At 36.9% G+C, this 23,267-nt stretch overlaps 2 protein-coding genes across 4 annotated transcripts in view; one reads left to right on the forward strand and one right to left on the reverse strand.

The window, feature by feature from the left end:
• Positions 1–111: 111 nt before the first annotated feature.
• On the forward strand, positions 112–5,760 carry uba52 (ubiquitin A-52 residue ribosomal protein fusion product 1). Of its 3 annotated transcripts, none has more exons than XM_056239950.1 (5): positions 112–242; positions 1,692–1,801; positions 1,924–2,010; positions 4,196–4,298; positions 5,598–5,760. In XM_056239950.1, exons 2-5 carry the CDS (start codon positions 1,699–1,701, stop codon positions 5,689–5,691), a joined length of 387 nt encoding a protein of 128 aa, XP_056095925.1. In that variant the 5' UTR covers positions 112–242; positions 1,692–1,698; the 3' UTR covers positions 5,692–5,760. The 3 variants fall into 3 exon arrangements, with proteins under 3 accessions (XP_056095925.1, XP_056095927.1, XP_056095928.1); XM_056239952.1 differs by having other exon boundaries at positions 166–258; XM_056239953.1 differs by having other exon boundaries at positions 233–254.
• Positions 5,761–8,681: 2,921 nt separating this feature from the next.
• LOC130075337 (homer protein homolog 3) overlaps positions 8,682–23,267 on the reverse strand; it is a 56,873-nt gene continuing 42,287 nt past the window's right edge. The window contains exons 8-10 of the mRNA XM_056239945.1: positions 16,873–16,980; positions 15,984–16,064; positions 8,682–9,190 (exon numbers count right to left, since the gene is read on the reverse strand). Coding sequence (XP_056095920.1) covers positions 9,005–9,190; positions 15,984–16,064; positions 16,873–16,980 — 375 coding nt within the window. The 3' untranslated portion in view covers positions 8,682–9,004. The remainder of the gene's footprint in view (positions 9,191–15,983; positions 16,065–16,872; positions 16,981–23,267) is intronic.

Here is a 23,267-nt window from a genome sequence, read left to right on the forward strand (position 1 = left end):
ATGCTGAAATGTGAATGCAGTTACATAAAACGGACAGATATTTAGCTATTTTAACTCATGACAACATACATCCTGAATAAATATGGCAAAAACGTATAGAGTAGTCGTTTGAAAACACGTGCTGCAGTTCCTCTCCAATCCTGCAGGCGGCGGTAAACCCTCGATAACGGTCAAATACACACCATCTTCAGGCACGAGAAACGCGTCGGTCTTTTCCGCCCGGACCAGCAGCAACTGCGAGGGTGAGGATTCGTGTCCGTAAAATTGCTTTATTTTGTCATCTTTTCCCTCTTTATTCACTCGCGTGATTCGGTGAATATTTACATTAGACGTTTATGTTTGTGAATGGTGGGATTAAAGCTGGCTGTGCGGTAGATTTAGACGCTTTTGTTGGGTTTGAAGTGTAATGTGTCGTGATGGAGTGTCATGGCCGCTTCTGCCATGTGTGTGAGAGAAGCTCCTCTCATAAAAACTCGCGGAATTTACACTAAACATACAATATATCACCCGAAATGAATAATATATGCTACCTGAAAACGCTCAAGTTGTTCTGCTAGTTGGTCACATAATGGCGTTGCCGGTCAAGTGTTTTCTGCTCATCAAGACTGCATTTATTTGATCAAAAATACAGAGAAAACAGTAGTAATATTGTGAAATATTATTACAATTTAAAATAATGGTTTTGTATTTTGATATACTTTGAAATACAATTTATCAAAGCTGAATTTTTAGCATCATTACTCCAGTCTTCAGTGTCACATGTCACCTTCAGAAATCATTCTAATATGCTTAGTATATAAATCATGTGCTTAATATGATTCATTATCAATGTTTGAAACAATTGTGCTGCTTTTTTTAATATATATATATATATATATATATATATATAACCTGTGATTTTATTTATTTTTAGGATTCTTTTATGAATATATATAAAAAAAACTTTATTTAAAGTAGAAATCTTTTTTGTAACAATGTACAATACCGTTCAAAAGTTTCGGGTCAGTATTTTTATTGAAAAGAATTAATACTTTAATTCAACAATGATGTGTCAAGATTTATGTTGTTAGAAAAGAGATATATTTTGATATATTAGATATCTGTTCTTTTTAACTTTTTAGTCATCAATGAACCCTGAAAAAAACATAACGGGTTCCAAAAAAATATTAAGCAGCACAACACTGATAATAAATCCTCATATTAGAATGATTTTTTTTTTTACCTTTTTTTCATGAATGAGAATGTCATGATTTCTGAAGGATCATGTGACACTGAAGACTGGAGTAATGCTGCAAATTCAGCTTTGATCACAGGAATAAATTACATTTTAAAGTATATTAAAAGAACAATTAGGCTACTTTAATAATATTTTTGATCAAATAAATGCAGGCTTGATGAGCATGAGAATATTAAAAATAGTAATGTCTCTTAATAGTAAGTAACAGTACTGATATGTACACTTATTGTAGGTACACTCACAAAAACATGAAAGTACTATTTTATTACAGATGACACATTAATAATTGTTAATCTGTACCAAAGAATGTCTCGATGGAACAATAATGTTATGTGAAACTGGTGTTTTTGCTGCGTGTCTTTCTGTGATGCTGTTCATATTGCTGAAAGGAAAGCGCTCGTCAGTAACCGTCCCGATGTATGATCTGTGAATGTTTTTTTCTCTTTTGTGACAGTGGCAAAATGCAGATCTTTGTGAAAACTTTAACCGGTAAGACCATCACCCTCGAGGTCGAGCCCAGCGACACCATCGAGAATGTCAAGGCCAAGATTCAAGACAAAGAGGGTGAGTGTGAACTCTAATCGAATGTCTGTATGAATGTGGCGTTAGTTTAAAAACAAAGGCTGAGTTAAGCAAGTATGATGTGTGTGTTTTTTGGTCGGACCACTAATGTGTGTTTTCCTCAGGTATCCCTCCTGACCAGCAGCGTCTGATTTTCGCTGGCAAACAGTTGGAAGATGGCCGCACACTTTCAGACTACAACATTCAGAAAGGTGTTTATCCATTTTTCTTTTTTAATTAATTTATATAGGGCTTCCTCCTTATAGTCGACTAGAGTCTTGGTCAACCAAACATTGTATTAGTCAGTTAGTCGAAGAAAAAAAAAAACGTAAAAAGTAGTCTTAAGCCCAGGGTTCGTACATGGTGCTTAAACTACTTCAATTTGACTTTTTAAAATTTAAGCCCTGGAAAAACCCTTTAAAACAGCCATATTTATAAAAATGTACTTGAAAAGTGCTTGAATTATTGAAGACAATATATTGGAAATTAGTGTTTAATTTTATCGATAAAGCAATATTTTCTCGTACAATGAAGCTGCAGCCCGTCTGATAGAGACATTTCGCATGACTATGAGTGTGATATTGCTCATTAATATCCAAGTACATGATACAGATTTCGTTCTTCAGGTCAATCATATATTTGAACATCAGTTTGAATAAGGAAAGCGATATCTTTGTCATAGTGTCCTTTCAATGGTTAGTTTCCACAGTCGTTGCATCCGCTGCACTTTATTTGTATCATTTTGTTTTATTGGTTTATTTTTGTTTATCTATTTACCTTTTTTCAGAATTTGAAAGTAATAAAGATATTGTTTGATAAATGAGATCTCTAAAGCCCTTGAAAACCAAAACAAGTAGTGCTTGTAAAGTCCTTGAAAGTCCTGGAATTTAATTTTACAGTGTCTGTACAAACCCTGAAGTTGGTCCTCGTCTGCTTTTTTTCGGCCGATTTGACATGTTGAATCGGCGTCGGGCCGTCGGTGAGAGAGAACTCTGATTGGCTGTTTAGCTTAGTGAACGAGTCAGGCCACGAGAATAATAGCAAAACAGCGAGGAAAGAAGTCGAAACGGTACAGATAGAGGCTGTTCTAGTGTTACGTCATCTTACCTGAGTGTTCCTTGGGGAATATTTCAATATTAACACGAGCGGAGTGGAATAAAGAAAGTGTTTAGCAGGATTGATATTCAAAACGCTAACCACGCACTGCTTTGTTTACGGTGTGTGTATCTGCAGCCGGGAGGGTCGGTTTCCCTTTTTGAATGACGAAAATAGACGAATATATCTGCAGAAATAGACAGTTGCCTCATTTACACACCAGCGCAGAACTAACGCTAGCTGACAGTCGGCAGTAGTTCTCTCAGTGTGTTCAAGTGCAGCTTTACCCCGACACGAGGCGACAACACAGTCGGCTTTCATCAGCGCTAGTTCGTCGGCGTCGGCTTGGTGTGTTCCAGGCTTTAGTAAAGTCGCGTAGTCCGTGAGGATCAGATCATTAACGTGGGTCCTTGTGATAACAGTATGTCAGGCAGAAAATCCAAACGTTTGCCTATCATCCATAGACCTCAAATATAGCTTATCATTTAAAACATGTAAGTAGCAACTTTACACGTCTGTTCGCACTAATGTTAACCTAGATAAATGTACACTGTTATTAGGTGCATGTCCAAGTGTATGTGGAGTGTTAAAGTATAGCGAGATTACGGCATGAGCCTTTTTTAGAAGTTGAAAGATGATAAAGATATTGTTTGATGAGTGAGATCTCTGATTGTAGTCGTTGAAAACCAAAAAAAGTAGTGCTTAAAGTCAATGACTTGCATAAGTGAACACACCCATGCTAAAGTTGACTAAAAAGAGGAATAAAAAAATAATTGATCTAAATGCCTTAATTAAAAAAGAGGAAAAATCCAACCTTTAGGGACACCAATTTTCTTTGTGAATGAATAATGTATCGTAAATAAATAAATGTTGTTCTTTAAAATACAGGGGTCATAAGTCAGGACACCCCTGTGTTAAACTCCCATAGAGGGGCAGATTTATGTTTTCAAAGGCCAGTTATTTCATGGATCCGGGACACTATGCATCCTGATAAAGTTCCCTCGGCCTTTGTGATTAAAATATCCCCACATCATCATATACCCTTCATCATACCTCGATTCCAATAAGATCATCTCTCAATGCAAATCAAACCAGCTATTAGGCTAACTGAAATAAAACCATGACCATCTAGATTTTTTATTCCTCTTTTTAGTCAACTTTAGCATGTGTGTGTTCGCTTATGCTAAGCCCTGTACAGTGTCTGTACGAACCCTGAATCAATCTGAGTTCACCCAATGTAACATTTGCTGTTGGTCACGCACGACAGCATCATTTTATCTTCCGGTTTTCTGTGTTCCTCAGAGTCCACCCTCCACCTGGTTCTGCGTCTCCGAGGAGGAATCATCGAGCCTTCCCTCAGACAGCTGGCCCAGAAATACAACTGCGAGAAGATGATCTGCCGCAAGTAAGACCACGTGCTTTACTTGTGTATCCTAGAAGATCTCTCTGATCCTAGGCTAAAATCTGAAGCCTTTGAACAATAGTTCACCGACAGCCGATTAATGAGCATTGCGATATAATTTTTACCTCCGATGAAATTCTGGCTGTGTCAGAAGATTTGACTCTCAGTCCTGCAGTGATTCTCCAACAACGACAGTCAAATTTTCTTAGTTTTTCAAGACAAGCCATGAAAAAAATGAACATTAGAGATTTCTTTATAGCCGCCTTTTCAATCCCGCGTTTAACGCAGCTCACATCACTGAACGCGCCATTAGCCGTGTTTCCATCACCCTTCAAACTGCGAATTGAAAATACGCACAATGGAAACACGTCAATTTCGCAAATACTCCTGTTTATCGCAAAAAAGTTATTACGCTCGCATGAGGAGGTTTTTCAGGCAATTCGAAAAAGGAATATTTCGCAAAACTGCAATGGAAACAGTTTTTGCGCATTTACAGTCGCCTGACGTAGATGATGCGTTGTGTTTGGACAGAATACGAGACAGAGTCCTTTATTAAAAATTCAGAAATTACAAAATAGTTACAGGAATACTGGATTTTAAACCTCAAAAAATGAAGCAGAAATGAGGGAGAAACATGAGCCGCTCTGTGTAAGGGTCTTTCCTTGCCATTAATGCTTGAATAACACACACACACGTCTGCTTCCATTAACAATAATAATGTCTAGTGCGTTGGCTCTGATATATATATATATATATATATATATATATATATATATATATATATATATATATATATATATATATAAACCTACCAACATCCGTCGCCATAATGTTTGGAATGACGTATCGCGAGAGGAAAAAAATTACGTTTTAGTCGCATACCCTCAATAGTTTTAAGTCGCAATAGTTTTTTATCGATATTTAGAAAAAAATCGCAAACGTTTTGCGCAAATCTGGAATGGAAACGCGCCTATTGATTGATGATGTAAAACTCCGGACAAGTTCTCTTGCGTGCGTCAGTTTTTAATGCATCTAAAAACCTAGCAGTTTCCAGCCTAGAGATGACATTAATATTTCAGTAACACTTTAGAATAATGTTCATAAGTACAGTGACATTAATGACAACTGAGATCTTACAGTGTGACACGGCTTACAGCGATGATCATGTTCTTACAGTCTGACAAGCGACAATCGTGCAGGACTATTATAAATCGCACAGTGTGCACCCGGCTTTACTCTGTCTAGTGATGGATCCGTTGAGTTTATCATCTCATGATGTATCCCATGATGCTCTGCTCTCAGGTGTTACGCCCGTCTGCACCCGCGTGCCGTCAACTGCCGTAAGAAGAAGTGTGGCCACACCAACAACCTGCGGCCCAAGAAGAAGCTGAAGTAAACTAGCGTCCATGCTACGTTTCAGGAACCGCAGGAGAGTCTGTGTTCAAATAAAGTGTTGTTGAAGACCGTCGCCTGGAGTTTGTCCACTTATATTGTGCTTTTCTTTGTCTGTGTGTAAATTTCGACCCATTCATACTTCCCTGAAGATGTTTTTTTAAAATGGATTTCAGTCAGAGGTTCAGGTTTTATTTGTTTTTAAAAGGAAAATCTTCCACATTTGTTATGTGACACAGCAAATGTTGAAACAAACAGTTAAAGGTTTTTTGCAGAGGTTGTAAAACCATAGTATATGGTATAATATTGGGTTTGGGTACAATATTTGGTCATAATAGGTCTAGAATATGCAATATTTTAATGACAGACCTAGAATACATTAAATGCAACAACAAATCTCACAATTGGGGCATTTTTGCATTTACATATGAGCTATTTTATCCATAACCCACTTAAAATCTGACAAAGGTCCATTAAACAGTTTCCTAAAGCGAACACTGAAAATTGATAATCGAAAAATTAGAATATGGTGCAAAAGTTCATTTATTTATTAGTCTATATAATATATTTTCTCCTTTTAAATAGAATTACTGAAATAAATTAACTTTTTCACGATATTCTAATTGTTCGAGTTTCACCTGTATGTTTTGAAAGGTCAATCCTTAATATTTGTCTAAATTCATAAGTTTGAAACGATACATTTTAGTCAGTGTTGATGCAACTACATTTTCGTTGGCATTAATTGAGCAAATGTAACATTTAGCAAAGTTAAGCATTTAAAGGCTTTTCTCATGTTCTTTGCACTAATTGTTCTAATCACTGAAAGGTTCTACAAAAACGAGACCAAATATTAATTTAAATATTGGTTTGACAAGATTTTTGAGGATATGCAGTAACTCACACGGGTAATACAATGTAAAACAAATTTATTCAGCAAGTTTTCGTTAAATTCAGAGAACCGCGTACACCGTAACAGACTCGGCTCTGGAGTTTTTCAGCTTGTCGGCACAGTATGACTCTTAATAGTGCAGAATGAAATCATCTGTCATAGTTTAATCAAGAGCTGCAGAATATATGAACTGATGCACGTGTGGAAAAATAAGTCTCTCGCATACATCAGAGTCAGACTTCTGATCGCTTACAAGCAGAAGTGAGGAGATCTGTCCTTGAAAAGAGTTCTTGACACTTTTGTAAAACATCCAAATCATATCACACATGCTTTCATTGTCCAAAAGAGAGAAAGCAGTTCACACACACACACACAAGTACTGCATGAAGAAGAAATATAAAAGTTTGACCCTAAAATCAAGAGCGCCGGAAAGCAAACGAACACAAACGTGACTGTCGTACCAAAGCCTGTGGTTGTTCAGGTAAAAACAGGCTGTTGTGTAACACTGGTTTCTTGTTAGCCTGGTTAAAACCAGACCATTCTCAGTTGTAACTGAGTTATGGTCTGTCAAAGCGTCATAGACAAATCATTTCCAGAGGGGCGTCACCAACGGACGTCGCGGATAGACCTAAACCCAATCAGAGCGGTGAAGGAGATGACGTATGCAGAGCGGCGGAGAAACATCTCCGAGTGTTGTTCTTTGCTAGGTTTTTAACAAAAAGGAAACGTTCAAACCACTTAAAACAGACGCGATAGCTGATTCGAACGAGTGATGTTCGACGGCGGCATCCATCTTTGTAATGTAGGCTACAAAATCTGCTTCAAAATCCCAGCGCTGTCGTCATCGTGTAAAGCCCGCCCCAACGTTTCTGATTGGTGCCGCGATTTCGGCGGATTGGAAATGGGTTTGAATGAGCTCTTTGCCAGACTAACTTTCAGAGCAAATCTAAATTTGCCGAAGTTGTCTGGGTTTTCCCAGGCTAGTTTCTTGTGCTATCAATCACAAACACACTGTAAACGCAACATCCATTACAGCAACGACACGATGCATTCAAGCACATTCAACATTCATTCCTCAATGAACAACTACAGCTATTCTTATACGTATAAACTCCCGTGAGAGATCTTAATATTCTATAATAACAGAACAATTGTTTATTTCTACCTAATGTATATTTCTGCCAATGCAGCGACTATTTAATGCTTTCTATCAATGCTGTCCTCTATCCTAAGCATTCCACAGTATGAAGATTCGAGCTGGTCTTTGGTTTACACACTCCAGCTGTGAGCACATCCATATACAGAGAAAACACACACACAGTACAGGCATTCAGAAAAATAAATAATAATAATAATTGATGATTTTTTCATATTTTGCTTGTCTCGCCCAAAAGTTTTGCCATTTGAGCCACAAAGGTCTTTGCTACAAGTTAGTTTTGGTTCATAATATTCCAAAGCAGACTTCTGATTCACAAAGTAATTATTATTCAGTAAAAAAAAAAACTTAATATTTTAGTGTTCATAAAAATGTATATGACTTGTACACTTAAGTTGAATGTTACAGAAATGCATGAAGCTAAATTATTAGTAATTCTGGGCTGAAACCAAAAAATCAGGATGCATTTGGCTGAAAACAGATTAATAATAAATTAATTAATCAAATGCGTTTAATAATCAACACGCAAACAAAACTGAGTTGTACAAACATTTAAATTGCACATTATTTTTATTAAATTTGGTTACACTATTTAAAGGTGTCAGTGTTACAGTGTAATTATATATTTAATTACTGAGTGATATTAATTAACTACATGTACTTGCTATAGTTACGGTTAGGGTTTGGTTGAGGGTTAGTTGCATGTAATTATGCATAATTTACTCTTATTACTATGGTAAGTACATGTAACATATTTAACAAGGACACTGTAAAAATAAAGTGTTACCTTAAATATGATTAAAAAATATATCATAATAATTAAAAAAAAATATGTGAAAGTAAAAAAGCAAAAATGTATATTGTGTAAATACAATTATTTAACTTCTGTGCTGCCCTAATCTGAATTATTAATACTTTAAATTATGATTTTTTTAAAGAATAGATTCAGAGATTTGCAATGCATTTGTGAATCATTTCCCCCTATTGTTCACGATGTGTGACCTCTAATAAATAAAAATGAATACTTGTGATACTGTAAAGACGTGACGCATCACAAATGTATCAAAAATAAAGCGTCCCTCACCCTTCCTGTACCGTAACAGCGCTGTTCATGTTCGACCGACACTGACGTTATTGCTAGAGTTTGAACAGAAAGGGTTTTTCAGTGCAAAAGAAACAAAGCAGGAGAAGAGAGAAGAGACTGATGGAGTCAATGCAGAAACTAGTGAAGCAGAACTACTGAAGCCCTCGCCGAGTGTCTCTCAGATCACACTATTTGCTGATGAGTTTGACCAGACTCTGTCGAAGGTCGTTGAGGTCGTAGATCTTGACGTCGAGGATCTGAACGACTCTTTGCACCTCGTTCTCGGCGCGCTCGCGATCTTCCAGCGCTGAGGACAGGTTCTGCTCTGCGTTCTGCACACGCCGCTCCAGATCCATGTTACGCATCTCCAACTCCTGAAAACACACCACAGAGGTCACTGATTTAATGCAACGTTCACAGGAATGAACCCTCTCGGCTCTCGTTGTGCAATATAAACATAGAAAAAATATAGAAAAATAAAACCTGATTCTCTACTCCATGTAGAAATATAAAATAATGATATTTTTTATATATATATATATATATATATATATATATAAATATATTAAAAAATCATTCAAATATAACAAATATTTCTATATAAACATATATATATAAAATATAGAAATAAAATCTTATTCCGTTCCTGTAATAAAAAGTGCTATAAAAATAAATTGAAAAAATATAGAAATATAAAACCTGATTCTCTACTGCACGAAGAACTATATATATATAATAAAAAAAATAATAATAAAAATATATATATATATAAACATAAAATCTTATTCCGTTCCTGCTATAAAAAGTGCAATAGAAACAAATTGAAAAAATATAGAAATATTAAACCTAATTCTGTACTGCAAGAAGAAATATAAAAGTGATAGAAAATAAAAATATAAATATTAATAAAGTTAATTTTTACAATTATAATTTAATGTAAATATAAAAATGCAAAACAATAACAATGGCGGTTGTTCTCTATACAATTGTGAATCCTATGAAAATACATTTATTCCATTTCTGTGCTGCATTAAACTACATGACTAATGCTTTAAATGTGTGTGTGATTGTGAATGTGATTGTGAATGCGATGGTGAATGCGATTGTGAATGCGATTATGTGATTGTGAATGCGATTGTGAATGTGAATGCGATTATGTGATTGTGAATGCGATTGTGAATGCGATTGTGTGATTGTGAATGCGATTGTGTGATTGTGAATGCGATTATGTGATTGTGAATGCGATTGTGAATGCGATTATGTGATTGTGAATGCGATTGCGAATGCGATTGTGAATGCGAATGTGAATGCGATTGTGAATGCGATTATGTGATTGTGAATGTGAATGCGATTGTGAATGCGATTGTGAATGCGAATGTGAATGCGATTGTGAATGCGATTATGTGATTGCGATTGTGAATGCGATTGTGAATGTGATTGTGAATGCGATTATGTGATTGTGAATGTGAATGCGATTATGTGATTGTGAATGCGATTATGTGATTGTGAATTCGATTATGTTATTGTGAATGCGATTATGCGATTGTGAATGCGATTGTGAATGCGATTGTGAATGCGATTGTGAATGCGATTGTGAATCCGATTATGTGATTGTGAATCTGATTGTGAGTGCGATTGTGAATGTGATTGTAAATGCGATTATGTGACTGTGAATGCGATTGTGAATGCGATTGTGAATGCGATTATGTGATGGTGAATGAATGCGATTGTGAATGTGAATGCGATTGTGAATGCGATTGTGAATCGCAAGAAGAAATATAAAAGTGACAGAAAAAAAATATATAAATATTAATAAAGTTATTATTAAAATTATAATTTAATGTAAATATAAAAATGCAAAACAATAACAATGGCGGTTGTTCTCTATACAATTGTGAATCCTATGAAAATACATTTATTCCATTTCTGTGCTGCATTAAACTACATGACTAATGCTTTAAATGTGTGTGTGATTGTCAATGTGATTGTGAATGCGATGGTGAATGCGATTGTGAATGCGATTGTGAATGCGATTGTGATTGTGAATGCGATTATGTGATTGTGAATGTGAATGCGACTGTGAATGCGATTGTGAATGCGATTATGTGATTGTGAATGCGATTGTGAATGCGATTGTGTGATTGTGAATGCGATTGTGTGATTGTGAATGCGATTATGTGATTGTGAATGCGATTGTGAATGCGATTATGAATGCGATTATGTGATTGTGAATGCGATTATGTGATTGTGAATGCAATTGTGAATACGATTGTGAATGCGAATGTGAATGCGAATGTGAATGCGATTGTGAATGCGATTGTGAATGCGATTATGTGATTGTGAATGTGAATGCGATTGTGAATGCGAATGTGAATGCGATTGTGAATGCGATTATGTGATTGCGATTGTGAATGTGATTGTGAATCCGATTGTGAATGTGATTGTGAATGCGATTATGTGATTGTGAATGTGAATGCGATTATGTGATTGTGAATGCGATTATGTGATTGTGAATGCGATTATGTTATTGTGAATGCGATTATGCGATTGTGAATGCGATTGTGAATGCGATTATGTGATTGTGAATGTGAATGCGATTGTGAGTGCGATTGTAAATGCGATTATGTGATTGTGAATGCGATTGTGAATGCGATTGTGAATGCGATTATGTGATTGTGAATGAATGCGATTGTGAATGGCAAGAAGAAATATAAAAGTGATAGAAAAAAAATATATAAATATTAATAAAGTTATTATTAAAATTATAATTTAATGTAAATATAAAAATGCAAAACAATAACAATGGCGGTTGTTCTCTATACAATTGTGAATCCTATGAAAATACATTTATTCCATTTCTGTGCTGCATTAAACTACATGACTAATGCTTTAAATGTGTGTGTGATTGTGAATGCGATGGTGAATGCGATTGTGAATGCGATTGTGAATGCGATTGTGAATGTGATTGTGAATGCGATTATGTGATTGTGAATGCGATTGTGAATGTGAATGCGATTGTGAATGTGATTATGTGATTGTGAATGCGATTGTGAATGCGATTGTGTGATTGTGAATGCGATTATGTGATTGTGAATGCGATTGTGAATGCGATTATGAATGCGATTATGTGATTGTGAATGCGATTGTGAATGCGATTATGAATGCGATTATGTGATTGTGAATGCGATTGTGAATGCGAATGTGAATGCGATTGTGAATGCGATTATGTGATTGTGAATGCGATTGTGAATGCGATTGTGAATGCGAATGTGAATGCGATTGTGAATGCGATTATGTGATTGCGATTGTGAATGTGATTGTGAATGCGATTGTGAATGTGATTGTGAATGCGATTATGTGAATGTGAATGCGATTATGTGATTGTGAATGCGATTATGTGATTGTGAATGCGATTATGTTATTGTGAATACGATTATGCGATTGTGAATGCGATTGTGAATGCGATTATGTGATTGTGAATGCGATTGTGAGTGCGATTGTGAATGTGATTGTAAATGCGATTATGTGATTGTGAATGCGATTGTGAATGCGATTGTGAATGCGATTATGTGATTGTGAATGAATGCGATTGTGAATGTGAATGCGATTGTGAATGCGATTGTGAATGTGAATGCGATTGTGAATGCGATTATGTGATTGTGAATGTGATTGTGAATGCGATTATGTGATTGTGAATGCGATTATGTGATTGTGAATGCGATTGTGAATGCGATTATGTGATTGTGAATGCGATTATGTGAATGTGAATGCGATTGTGAATGTGAATGCGATTGTGAATGTGATTGTAAATGCGATTATGTGATTGTGAATGCGATTGTGAATGCGATTGTGAATGCGATTATGTGATTGTGAATGAATGCGATTGTGAATGTGAATGCGATTGTGAATGCGATTGTGAATGTGAATGCGATTGTGAATGCGATTATGTGATTGTGAATGTGATTGTGAATGCGATTATGTGATTGTGAATGCGATTATGTGATTGTGAATGCGATTGTGAATGCGATTATGTGATTGTGAATGCGATTATGTGAATGTGAATGCGATTGTGAATGTGAATGCGATTGTGAAAGCGATTATGTGATTGTGAATGTGATTGTGAATGCGATTGTGAATGCGAATGTGAATGCGAATGCGATTGTGAATGCGATTGTGAATGCGAATGTGAATGCGATTGTGAATGCGATTATGTGATTGCGATTGTGAATGTGATTGTGAATGCGATTGTGAATGTGATTGTGAATGCGATTATGTGATTGTGAATGTGAATGCGATAATGTGATTGTGAATGCGATTATGTGATTGTGAATGCGATTATGTTATTGTGAATACGATTATGCGATTGTGAATGCGATTGTGAATGCGATTATGTGATTGTGAATGCGATTGTGAGTGCGATTGTGAATGTGATTGTAAATGCGATTATGTGATTGTGAATGCGATTATGTGATTGTGAATGAATGCGATTGTGAATGTGAATGCGATTGTGAATGCGATTGTGAATGTGAATGCGATTGTGAATGCGATTATGTGAATGTGATTGTGAATGCGATTATGTGATTGTGAATGCGATTATGTGATTGTGAATGCGATTGTGAATGCGATTATGTGATTGTGAATGCGATTATGTGAATGTGAATGCGATTGTGAATGTGAATGCGATTGTGAATGTGATTGTAAATGCGATTATGTGATTGTGAATGCGATTATGTGATTGTGAATGCGATTGTGAATGCGATTGTGAATGCGATTATGTGATTGTGAATGAATGCGATTGTGAATGTGAATGCGATTGTGAATGCGATTGTGAATGTGAATGCGATTGTGAATGCGATTATGTGATTGTGAATGTGATTATGTGATTGTGAATGCGATTATGTGATTGTGAATGCGATTGTGAATGCGATTATGTGATTGTGAATGCGATTATGTGAATGTGAATGCGATTGTGAATTTGAATGCGATTGTGAAAGCGATTATGTGATTGTGAATGTGATTGTGAATGCGATTGTGAATGCGATTATGTGATTGTGAATGTGATTGTGAATGTGATTGTGAATGCGATTATGTGATTGTGAATGTGAATGCGATTGTGAATGTGAATGCGATTGTGTGATTGTGAATGCGATTGTGAATGTGAATGCGATTGTGAATGCGATTATGTGAATGTGATTGTGATTGTGAATGCGATTGTGAATACGATTGTGAATGCGATTATGTGATTGTGAATGTGATTGTGAATGCGATTATGTGATTGTGAATGCGATTATGTGATTGTGAATGCGATTGTGAATGCGATTATGTGATTGTGAATGCGATTATGAATGCGATTATGTGATTGTGAATGCGATTATGTGAATGTGAATGCGATTGTGAATGTGAATGCGATTGTGAATGCGATTGTGAATGCGATTATGTGATTGTGAATGCGATTGTGAATGCGATTGTGTGATTGTGATTGTGAATGTGAATGCGATTGTGAATGTGATTGTGAATGCGATTATGTGATTGTGAATGTGAATGCGATTGTGAATGCGATTATGTGATTGTGAATGTGAATGCGATTGTGAATGTGAATGCGATTGTGAATGTGATTATTAGGGATGTCCCGATCCGATACTCAGGATCGGTATCGGCTCCGATACTGCCATTTTTGCGGGATCGGGTATCGATCAGACGAGGCCGATCCAAATCCGATATTGTGGGTATACTATTATGTGTTATTGTTAAGCCCCACAAAAGGCACAAAAACATTCTAAAGTACCATAACGTTTTCGTGCACTCTATTATAAGTGTTCTGAAGCCATTATGAGAGATATAAATTAATATTTAAGTCATTAAATTCAAGATCACGTAAACTTTTCCCTCTCGCGGCTGTCAGTCATTCTCCATTCAGCATTCAAACAGCGCGTCGCGTTCGGTTACAGTCAATGATGAAACTATCTTCAAGATGATTCAATGTTAATACTATTATACTTGATCTGTAAGATAAAGGTCTATGTTTTCGCATAAAACAACTTTATCTTGCTGGACTTTATTGCTGTAACTCAATCGTGTTACTCTCTACCGGGTGTAGGACGCTGTCGGTTTGATCACAACACTAGAGTCAGAGCACTATAATTGTTCCTCACGCGCACAGTAACTGAAATTTAAAACTGTTAAAAGAAAAGGTTCAATAAACGATTGCATAGATAGATACTGTATAATACACTGTCCATCAATATGTATCTCCGTTGTGCTTTGAACTTTTCAAAGCGGACTCGACGCGCTGCGTGCTGTAACTCCACGTGGCTTCAAGCGCATCATTCTCCGCTCGGGATGCGCATAAGCGCTTTGTGCCGCACTGTATTGGAGCCTTTCATATCATAATGCAGTGACGCAATTAAAGCTTATTAACATTAATAATTATTAATGTTGCTGCCTCATTAAATAGCTGTGCAATACACTTAAAACATGTCTCAATTTTATAGCAGATTTAGCTATATCTAAAATAATTATCTTTTTCATTTTTGTTATTTTGTTTTTCATGAATGTATTTTACAACAATAAAAAGAGCAATGTGTATTATCCACTAATCTAGTTTATAATAGCATTTTTGTCATAGATTATGATCATATATTTTGGGGATTTGTTGTTTATCTTTATAATGAAGCTGTTTGTATTAAGTAGATTGTGTTTAACACACACAAGAGTGATAATCAGTTTAACACACAGTTATAGAAATTCTACTTGATTTAAAAAACAAAAACTGTACTGGTATTTACAATGTAGAATGCTGCTGTTTAAATTGTTTTAACTTTAAACCTGTTGGTAGCTAGCTAGCTTTAAGTACTGAAGTACCTGTATTTTCTTTCATTTATATATTTCTTTATTTTTTTGTAGTGTTTGAATAAAGGGTGGCAATCTTTCATAATGTTGTGGACTATATAGGAGGTATATTTTAGGTGGCTAATTGAGAAAATTGCTATATTTTTTATTAGTTTAAGAATAAAATAAAAATATCGGATTAATATCGGTATCGGCAAAAGCCAAAGCTGCGGCATCGGTATCGGTATCGGAAGTGAAAAAGTGGTATCGGGACATCCCTAGTGATTATGATTGTGATTGTAAATGTGATTGTAAATGTGATTGTGATTGTTCCAGCACCTGTAGTCTGTGTACGGCTTCTTCTCTCTCTCTCTCCAGCTCATGGTAGTTCGACTTCTTACTCTGTAGAATCCGGATTTCCTGAAATGCATTGAGATGCAGTAATGTGCAGAAATCTCTAATACAGTGAGTCCTTGCTGAAAGTCTGTGTGTGTCATAAGCAGGAGTTTGAGCTGAAAATTACTGTGACTCTCAGTAAAGAACATCTGTAGGTCACTGGACTCTCCCCTCCATCAGGTGTGTATGTGTGTGTGTGTGAGAGAGAGTGTGAGTGAGCATGTGTGTGAGAGTGAGTGTGCATTTGTGTGTGTGTGAGTGAGAGGTTGTGTGTGTGTATTTGTACACACACACACTCACTCACTCACACACACACTCACTCACACTCACTCACACACACACTCACACACACACACACACACACACACACACACACACACACACACACACACACACACACACTCACTCACTCACAAATACACGCACACACACACAACCTCTCACTCACTCACACACATACACACACACAAATGCATACTCACTCTCACACACACACATACTTACAAATATACACACACAACCTCTCTCTCACACACACACAAATGCACACTCTCTCACACACACACTCACTCACTTACAAATACACACACACACACAAATGCATACTCTCTCACACACACATGCTCACTCACACACACGCTCACACATACTTACAAATACACATACACAAACTCTCACTCACACACACAAATGCACACTCTCTCACACTCGCTCACACACACACACTCACTCACTCACTCACTCACTCACTCACAGAGAGAAAGACACACACACTCACTCTGTGTGTGTGTGTGTGTGTGTGTGTGTTTGTGTGTGTGTGTGTGTGTCTCACCTCATCCTTGGCCTTCAGTAAATTCTCCAGCTCCTCCAGGGATTGAGTGAGTTCATCTTTGAGCATGTCACTGGGTCCCTGACCACCATGAGCCTCCAGCTCCGACACCTACACACACACACACACACACACACACACACACACACACACACAATAGAACAGAGATTCTATACACAACTCTAGGGTACTTGACTCGACTTTTAAAGAACACTTAATGCCAAAGGTTCTATATAAGGAGAAACGTCTTCAATGATTGCACACAATACTTTTATGTTTAACAGATTATTTTTACCTAATATGTTCATGCGTTTGTAAAAATTTATTTGACTTTTACATAACAGCCAGTTATATGTAAGTATGCATAATTTACTGTTACTAATACAGTTAGTACATGTAACGCTGTAAAATAAAAGTGTTAGCAAATGCTATAAATAAAACAACTATACTGCTATAGCAATCTTTATATGATTGTGAACACTGTGTAAATATTTAGCTTGCTATCTAGACTATGCACAATTTTATTATTATTATTTAATATTATTATTAATGTTATTTTAGCATCATTGAGACATGGTTATCATAGTTAACAAACAAAAACTAAAACCATAAAAAAATTGTTGCTTGAAATAAAAACAATCAAACTTATTTTATTTCTCATTTTCATTTAGTTGAACTTGATGTACTAAAATACCTATAACTAAAACTGAAATAAAAATGAATAAAAACTATAGACATATTTAAAATAAAAAGAAAAAACACAGCAAAAGTACTAAAACTTGAACCAAAATTATAACGGAAAATATAAAAATAAAAATAATAAAACTATAATAGTAATGCAATAGTTCTAAAATAACACTGACTGAGATACTATTATAGTTTTTACTAATATTTTTGAATCAGACTTTTTTCTATCTACATTTATTTTAATTTTAGATAAAGTTTTATTAAGTTTGATGTGTTTTTGTCCTTTTTTTTAAGTCAAAAAAATTATAACGATCTCTAGATTCCAATCTCCATACAACAGAATCCTGTAGAAATACATTAATATATGAATATCAGTCTGTTATTCGCACAAAGGATCAGACTTTGAATAGAGACTCTTTGAAAAGAAACCTGTCTGGAAACACTCATTAATTAATTTCCTTCAGCTTTAATTCACAGAAGTGTCAGTTCTTCCAGAAAACAGGCTCTTATTGATATTTTTCGGCGATGGCAGAATGTTTTGAGGCTCGGATGAAAGCGGTAATGACTCACTCGTTTCTCTCCTCCTGCCTGTCCATTTCTTTACAAACACATTGATGCGTAAAATCATTTTATAACTTCACTCAGACACATTACACAGAATCTCCAGCATAATGGCCATCATAAAGCTGACCTACATACACATTCACTGATCATTCACACATTATATTTGAATAATGCATTACAGACAGTAAAGGACAGTGTTTGAGTGTTTTACACCGCGCTTTAACCAGGTGTGATGCACAAGTTATTGAGTATAAATTCAGAAGTATAAAGTATAAATGCTGTGCAAAATGACAAACTCAGGTCATATTTGATGTTTCATAGACAGCTATAGTTCACTATCGCTCAAATGTTTGAGGTCGCTATGATTTTTTTAATGTTTTTGAAGGAACTCTCTTACGCACATCAAAAATAGTGAAATATTATTTCAATTTAAAATAGCTGTTATATTGTAGTGTAATTTGTTCCTGTGATTTTCAGCATCATTACTCCAGTCTTCAGTGTCACATGATCCTTCAGAAATCATTTTAATATGATGATTTGATGCTCAATAAACATTTAATAATATTAATATATTATTATTATCAATGAAAACAGCTGTGTCCTATTTTTTTCAGGATTATTTGATGAATACAAAGTTCAAAAGAACAGCATTTATCGGTTTAAAATAGAATCTTTTGTAACATTATAAATGTCTTTACTGTCACTTCTAATCAATTTAATGTGTTCTTGCCGAAAAAAATATAAATTTCTCAAGAAAAAGTCAAATGTAAGAAAAGTGGTGATTATGAAGAAGTGTTTTTTTGCTTTGAAACAACACACTTAGGATGAATCACCACAATAAAACCAGAAATGTCTTTTAAAGAGAACCTATCATGCTTTTGTCACATGTTCATCTGTGTTTAGTGTGTAAAGTTGCTGTTTGAGCGTGAAAAAGCTCGGAGTTATTCTCTATATCAGTGTTTCTAATCTCCTGAAACGCCTCCATTGTAGTCTTGAGTTTCTTCCCGGAACGAACCCGTCACAATATTCCTCATTTAAATAATTCATACGCAGAATAAAGGGGCGGGGCCTGGTTGAGTTAGTTAGGACATCACCGCCAGTTTAACACACTACTAACTACACGTGCCGCGACGCGTAATAAAAGGTATATTTTCCATGTTAATCAGAGTTTTTGTCCTAACCAGCCGCGACACGAGCCGATTCTATTTTAGAAACTGTTTCTATTTTTCTGCGACGTCGCGCTGGAACAACAAACACAGGCACTGTTTATGTGCTTTATTTAATGTTAAAAGCGTGCAATGTGACTTTGAACATCATTTAGTGCTCCAGCTTTGTATCTGTAAAAGCAACAGTGGATATTTCACCTCAGATCTTGAAATTAAACAAATGGAAACAAGAACGTTCAAACTGTGAACAAACAAGTGTGTTGTTTGGCAAAGATTGTTGTAGTAACTCAGTAGCCTATGTATTTGAATAATGTTTAAATGGTGTAATATTTGTGAATTTGATTATGTAGCCGACTTATCCATTTCTTGCGAGTGCCGTCAGGATTACTCTCTGGTGCTGTGCACTTGCCGCGAGACTCCGCCCACACGCTGCTCTGATTGGCTGGTGCTGTGCATTTGCCGCGAGACTCCGCCCACACGCTGCTCTGATTGGCTGGTGCTGTGCACTTGCCGCGAGACTCCGCCCACGCGCTGCTCTGATTGGCTGGTGCTGTGCACTTGCCGCGAGACTCCGGCCATACGCTGCTCTGATTGGCTGTGGGTTTTGATTGATTTTGACGCATCTCGCAGTCTAGTGTGGACAAATTATTTGTCGCTGGAATCTTATCTTATCGCGTCTGGTTAGGACACGGTGTAAGGGGCGGGACGTTTCCCAAACACGCTTGAAGGGCTTAACCAATCACAACATACTGCTCCATCCGACCAATCAGAGCACAGTGTGCTTTTCAGAAGGAGGGGCTTCATAGACACAGGAAGTAAACAGAGCGTTACTGACAGACTGGGAAGAGAGGCGCCGCAACAATGGAGAATATGAGGAAAATAATCAACATTCAAGCAGGAAAACCTGTTTTAAAATCAAGACTTTATAAAAGGGCATAATATGACCTCTTTAATAAAGGCCCTGATGACAATAAAATGTTTCTCAACACCAACTTTTATTCCATCCATTCAAGGTAAATGCACTGCCTCTGTATCCTCCAACATTATAACCAAACACACACACACACACACGTCTGGTCCACTATCTTTGTGGGGACTCTCCATAAACGTAATGGTTTTTACACTGTACAAACTGCATATTCTGTCCCCTTACACTAACCCGACCCCTAAACCTACCCATCACACACACACACTAACCCGACCCCTAAACCTACCCATCACACACACTAACCCGACCCCTAAACCTACCCATCACACACACACACACACACACACACACACACACTAACCCGACCCCTAAACCTACCCATCACACACACACACTAACCCGACCCCTAAACCTACCCATCACACACACTAACCCGACCCCTAAACCTACCCATCACACACACACACACACACACACACACACACACACACACACACACACACACACACACACACACACACACACTAACCCGACCCCTAAACCTACCCATCACACACACACACACACACACACACACTAACCCGACCCCTAAACCTACCCATCACACACACACACACACACACACACACGACCCCTTAACCCACACATCACACACACGACCCCTTAACCCACACATCACACACACGACCCCTTAACCCACACATCACACACACGACCCCTTAACCCACACATCACTCACACGACCCCTTAACCCACACATCACTCACACACACACACACACACACACACACACACACACACACACACACACACACACACACACACACACACACACACACACACACACACACACACACACGACCCCTTAACCCACACATCACTCACACGACCCCTTAACCCACACATCACTCACACACACATGTCTGGTCCACTATCTTTGTGGTGACTTTCCATAGACGTAATGGTTTTTATACTGTACAAACTGTATATTCTCTCCTCTTACACTAACCCGACCCCTAAACCTACCCATCACACACACACACACACACATAAACCCAACCCCTACTCATCACAGAAAACTTTCTGCTCTTTTACATTTTCTAAAAAACATCATGAAGTATGTTCATTAATCAATTTCCCTCGCGGGGACCATTGGCTAGTCCTCACAATGTAGGTGATTTCACGTCTTACTATTCTTGTGGGGACATTTGGTCCTCACAATGTAATATAAGCATGAGCACACACACACACACACACACAGTAAAGTACACAGGACCTACATCTGCGTCGTTGTCCGCATTGACGCGCGATGACACATGACACACGTGTGAAAGAGGGAGGGGTTCTGGCAGGCCAATCACAGCGCTTGCGTCCGCGTAGAGTTGACGGAGAGGTGCACGTCAGGGTATGCGTGCTACACACAGCCTACGGCGTGAGTTCGACTCAGAGGTATAAACTGGGCTTTAACCGACCCATAAACCTGCCCATTACACAAAACTCTGCATTTTTACATAAAAAACGCATTCTGTATGATTTATAAGCTTATTTCCTCAATTTCGGCCCACAGTGACATGAGTCCCCATGAGTCTGTGAGCATTCAGGTTTAAGTCCCCACCGGGATAGAAAAACATCTACACACACTCACTCACTAACACACACACCGGAGAAAAAGGAGCACCTCCTAAAGGTCTCTGGCTCTTGGAGGGACTGGATTATTTTTAACCATGTAAAGTGCAAAAAAAAAAGTTTCCCAAACGAGGGTCTGGCAGCTTCCCCGGTGATATTTCAGTCCACAGAACTAGGCCATCGAAAGTAGGATATCGCTGTCCTACAAACCACCCCACATCTCTCTCTCTCTCTCTCTCTCTCTCTCTCTCCATCTCTCTCTCTCTCTCTCTCTCTCTCTCTCTAGTCCCTTAAGACATGAACCATTTTCAACCACCTGGTCGCCTGTTCTCGTCCCAAAGAGACGGAGCGAGATCGAGGGCTACCTCTCACACACACGAGTCCTGTTGTGAAGAGAGAGACACGGAAAGGGTGATGATGACAATCCCATTCGGATCGATGGAGAGTCGGATCATTTCTTGCAGTTTTTTTTGCTTTTAATTTTTTTTTTTGAATTAAGATGCATTTAATGCTTTTGAAAAGGTCTCTTCTGCTCACCAAGGCTGCATTTATTTAATCAAAAATACAGTAATAATGTAAAATATTATTACAATTAAAAAAAAACAGTGTTCTGTGTGAATATATAGTAAAGTGTCATTTATTCCTGTGATGAAAGCTGTATTTTCAGCATCATTACTCCAGTCTTCAGTGTCACATGATCCTTCAGAAATCATTATAATATGATGATTTTGCAGTTATAATCAATTATTGGTGCGCAGTTATTAATAAAGTTTCTTATTATTATCAGCGTTAAACGAGTTTAATGAGTTTTTGCTGCTTAAAACATGACAATTTTTTACAGGATTCCTTTCAATGAGCAGCATTTGTTTGAAAATTAAGCTTTGCCAACACAAGAATAAATTACACTTTAAAAAATAGTAAAATATTTTCCTTTAAATACTATTTCACTGCGTCGTATTTTATTAAATAATGCAGTGTTGTTGAGCATAATTATTTCTAACTTTTGACCGGTAGCGTAAATGTATTAAAGTCCCCTTGTAGCCAATACTTTGATTCCTTAAAACTCATCTTTGATCATCAAAATGACGTTTTTTTCCTTGTCTTCATGCCATAAAATATATTGAATGTAACTCGACACCCTTGCCTCATTTAGTATGCGTGGTTCTATGAATATGCAAATGAGCCCCGCCTCCACTCACTCACTCAGCTCAGAGATCCACTGGTTGACGATCACACGTTGATCTGATTGGTTACCAGTGTTGAGCATGTTACTTAAAAAAAGTAATTAGTTATAGTTACTAGTTACTTCTCACAAATAGTAACTGAGTTAGTAACTGAGTTACATCATTATAAAAGTAACTAATTACCAGAGAAAGTAACTATTGCGTTACTTAAAAAAAAAAAAAATCAAATAGGCCTATGTCAAA

Source organism: Rhinichthys klamathensis, unplaced genomic scaffold (genome assembly GCF_029890125.1).
Source record: "Rhinichthys klamathensis goyatoka isolate OS25496 unplaced genomic scaffold, OSU_Roscu_1.1 h1tg000575l_1, whole genome shotgun sequence".
Classification (NCBI taxonomy): Eukaryota; Metazoa; Chordata; class Actinopteri; order Cypriniformes; family Leuciscidae; genus Rhinichthys; species Rhinichthys klamathensis.

What these genes read in the sequence shown, in the direction of transcription:
- uba52 (XM_056239950.1), top strand. Translation starts at nt 1,699, where the DNA reads ATGCAGATCTTTGTGAAAACTTTAACCGGTAAGACCATCACCCTCGAG. An exon ending in AGACTACAACATTCAGAAAG is followed by an intron (nt 2,011 to 4,195) that starts GTGTTTATCCAT and finishes TGTGTTCCTCAG; the next exon opens with AGTCCACCCTCCACCTGGTT. An exon ending in GAGAAGATGATCTGCCGCAA is followed by an intron (nt 4,299 to 5,597) that starts GTAAGACCACGT and finishes CTCTGCTCTCAG; the next exon opens with GTGTTACGCCCGTCTGCACC.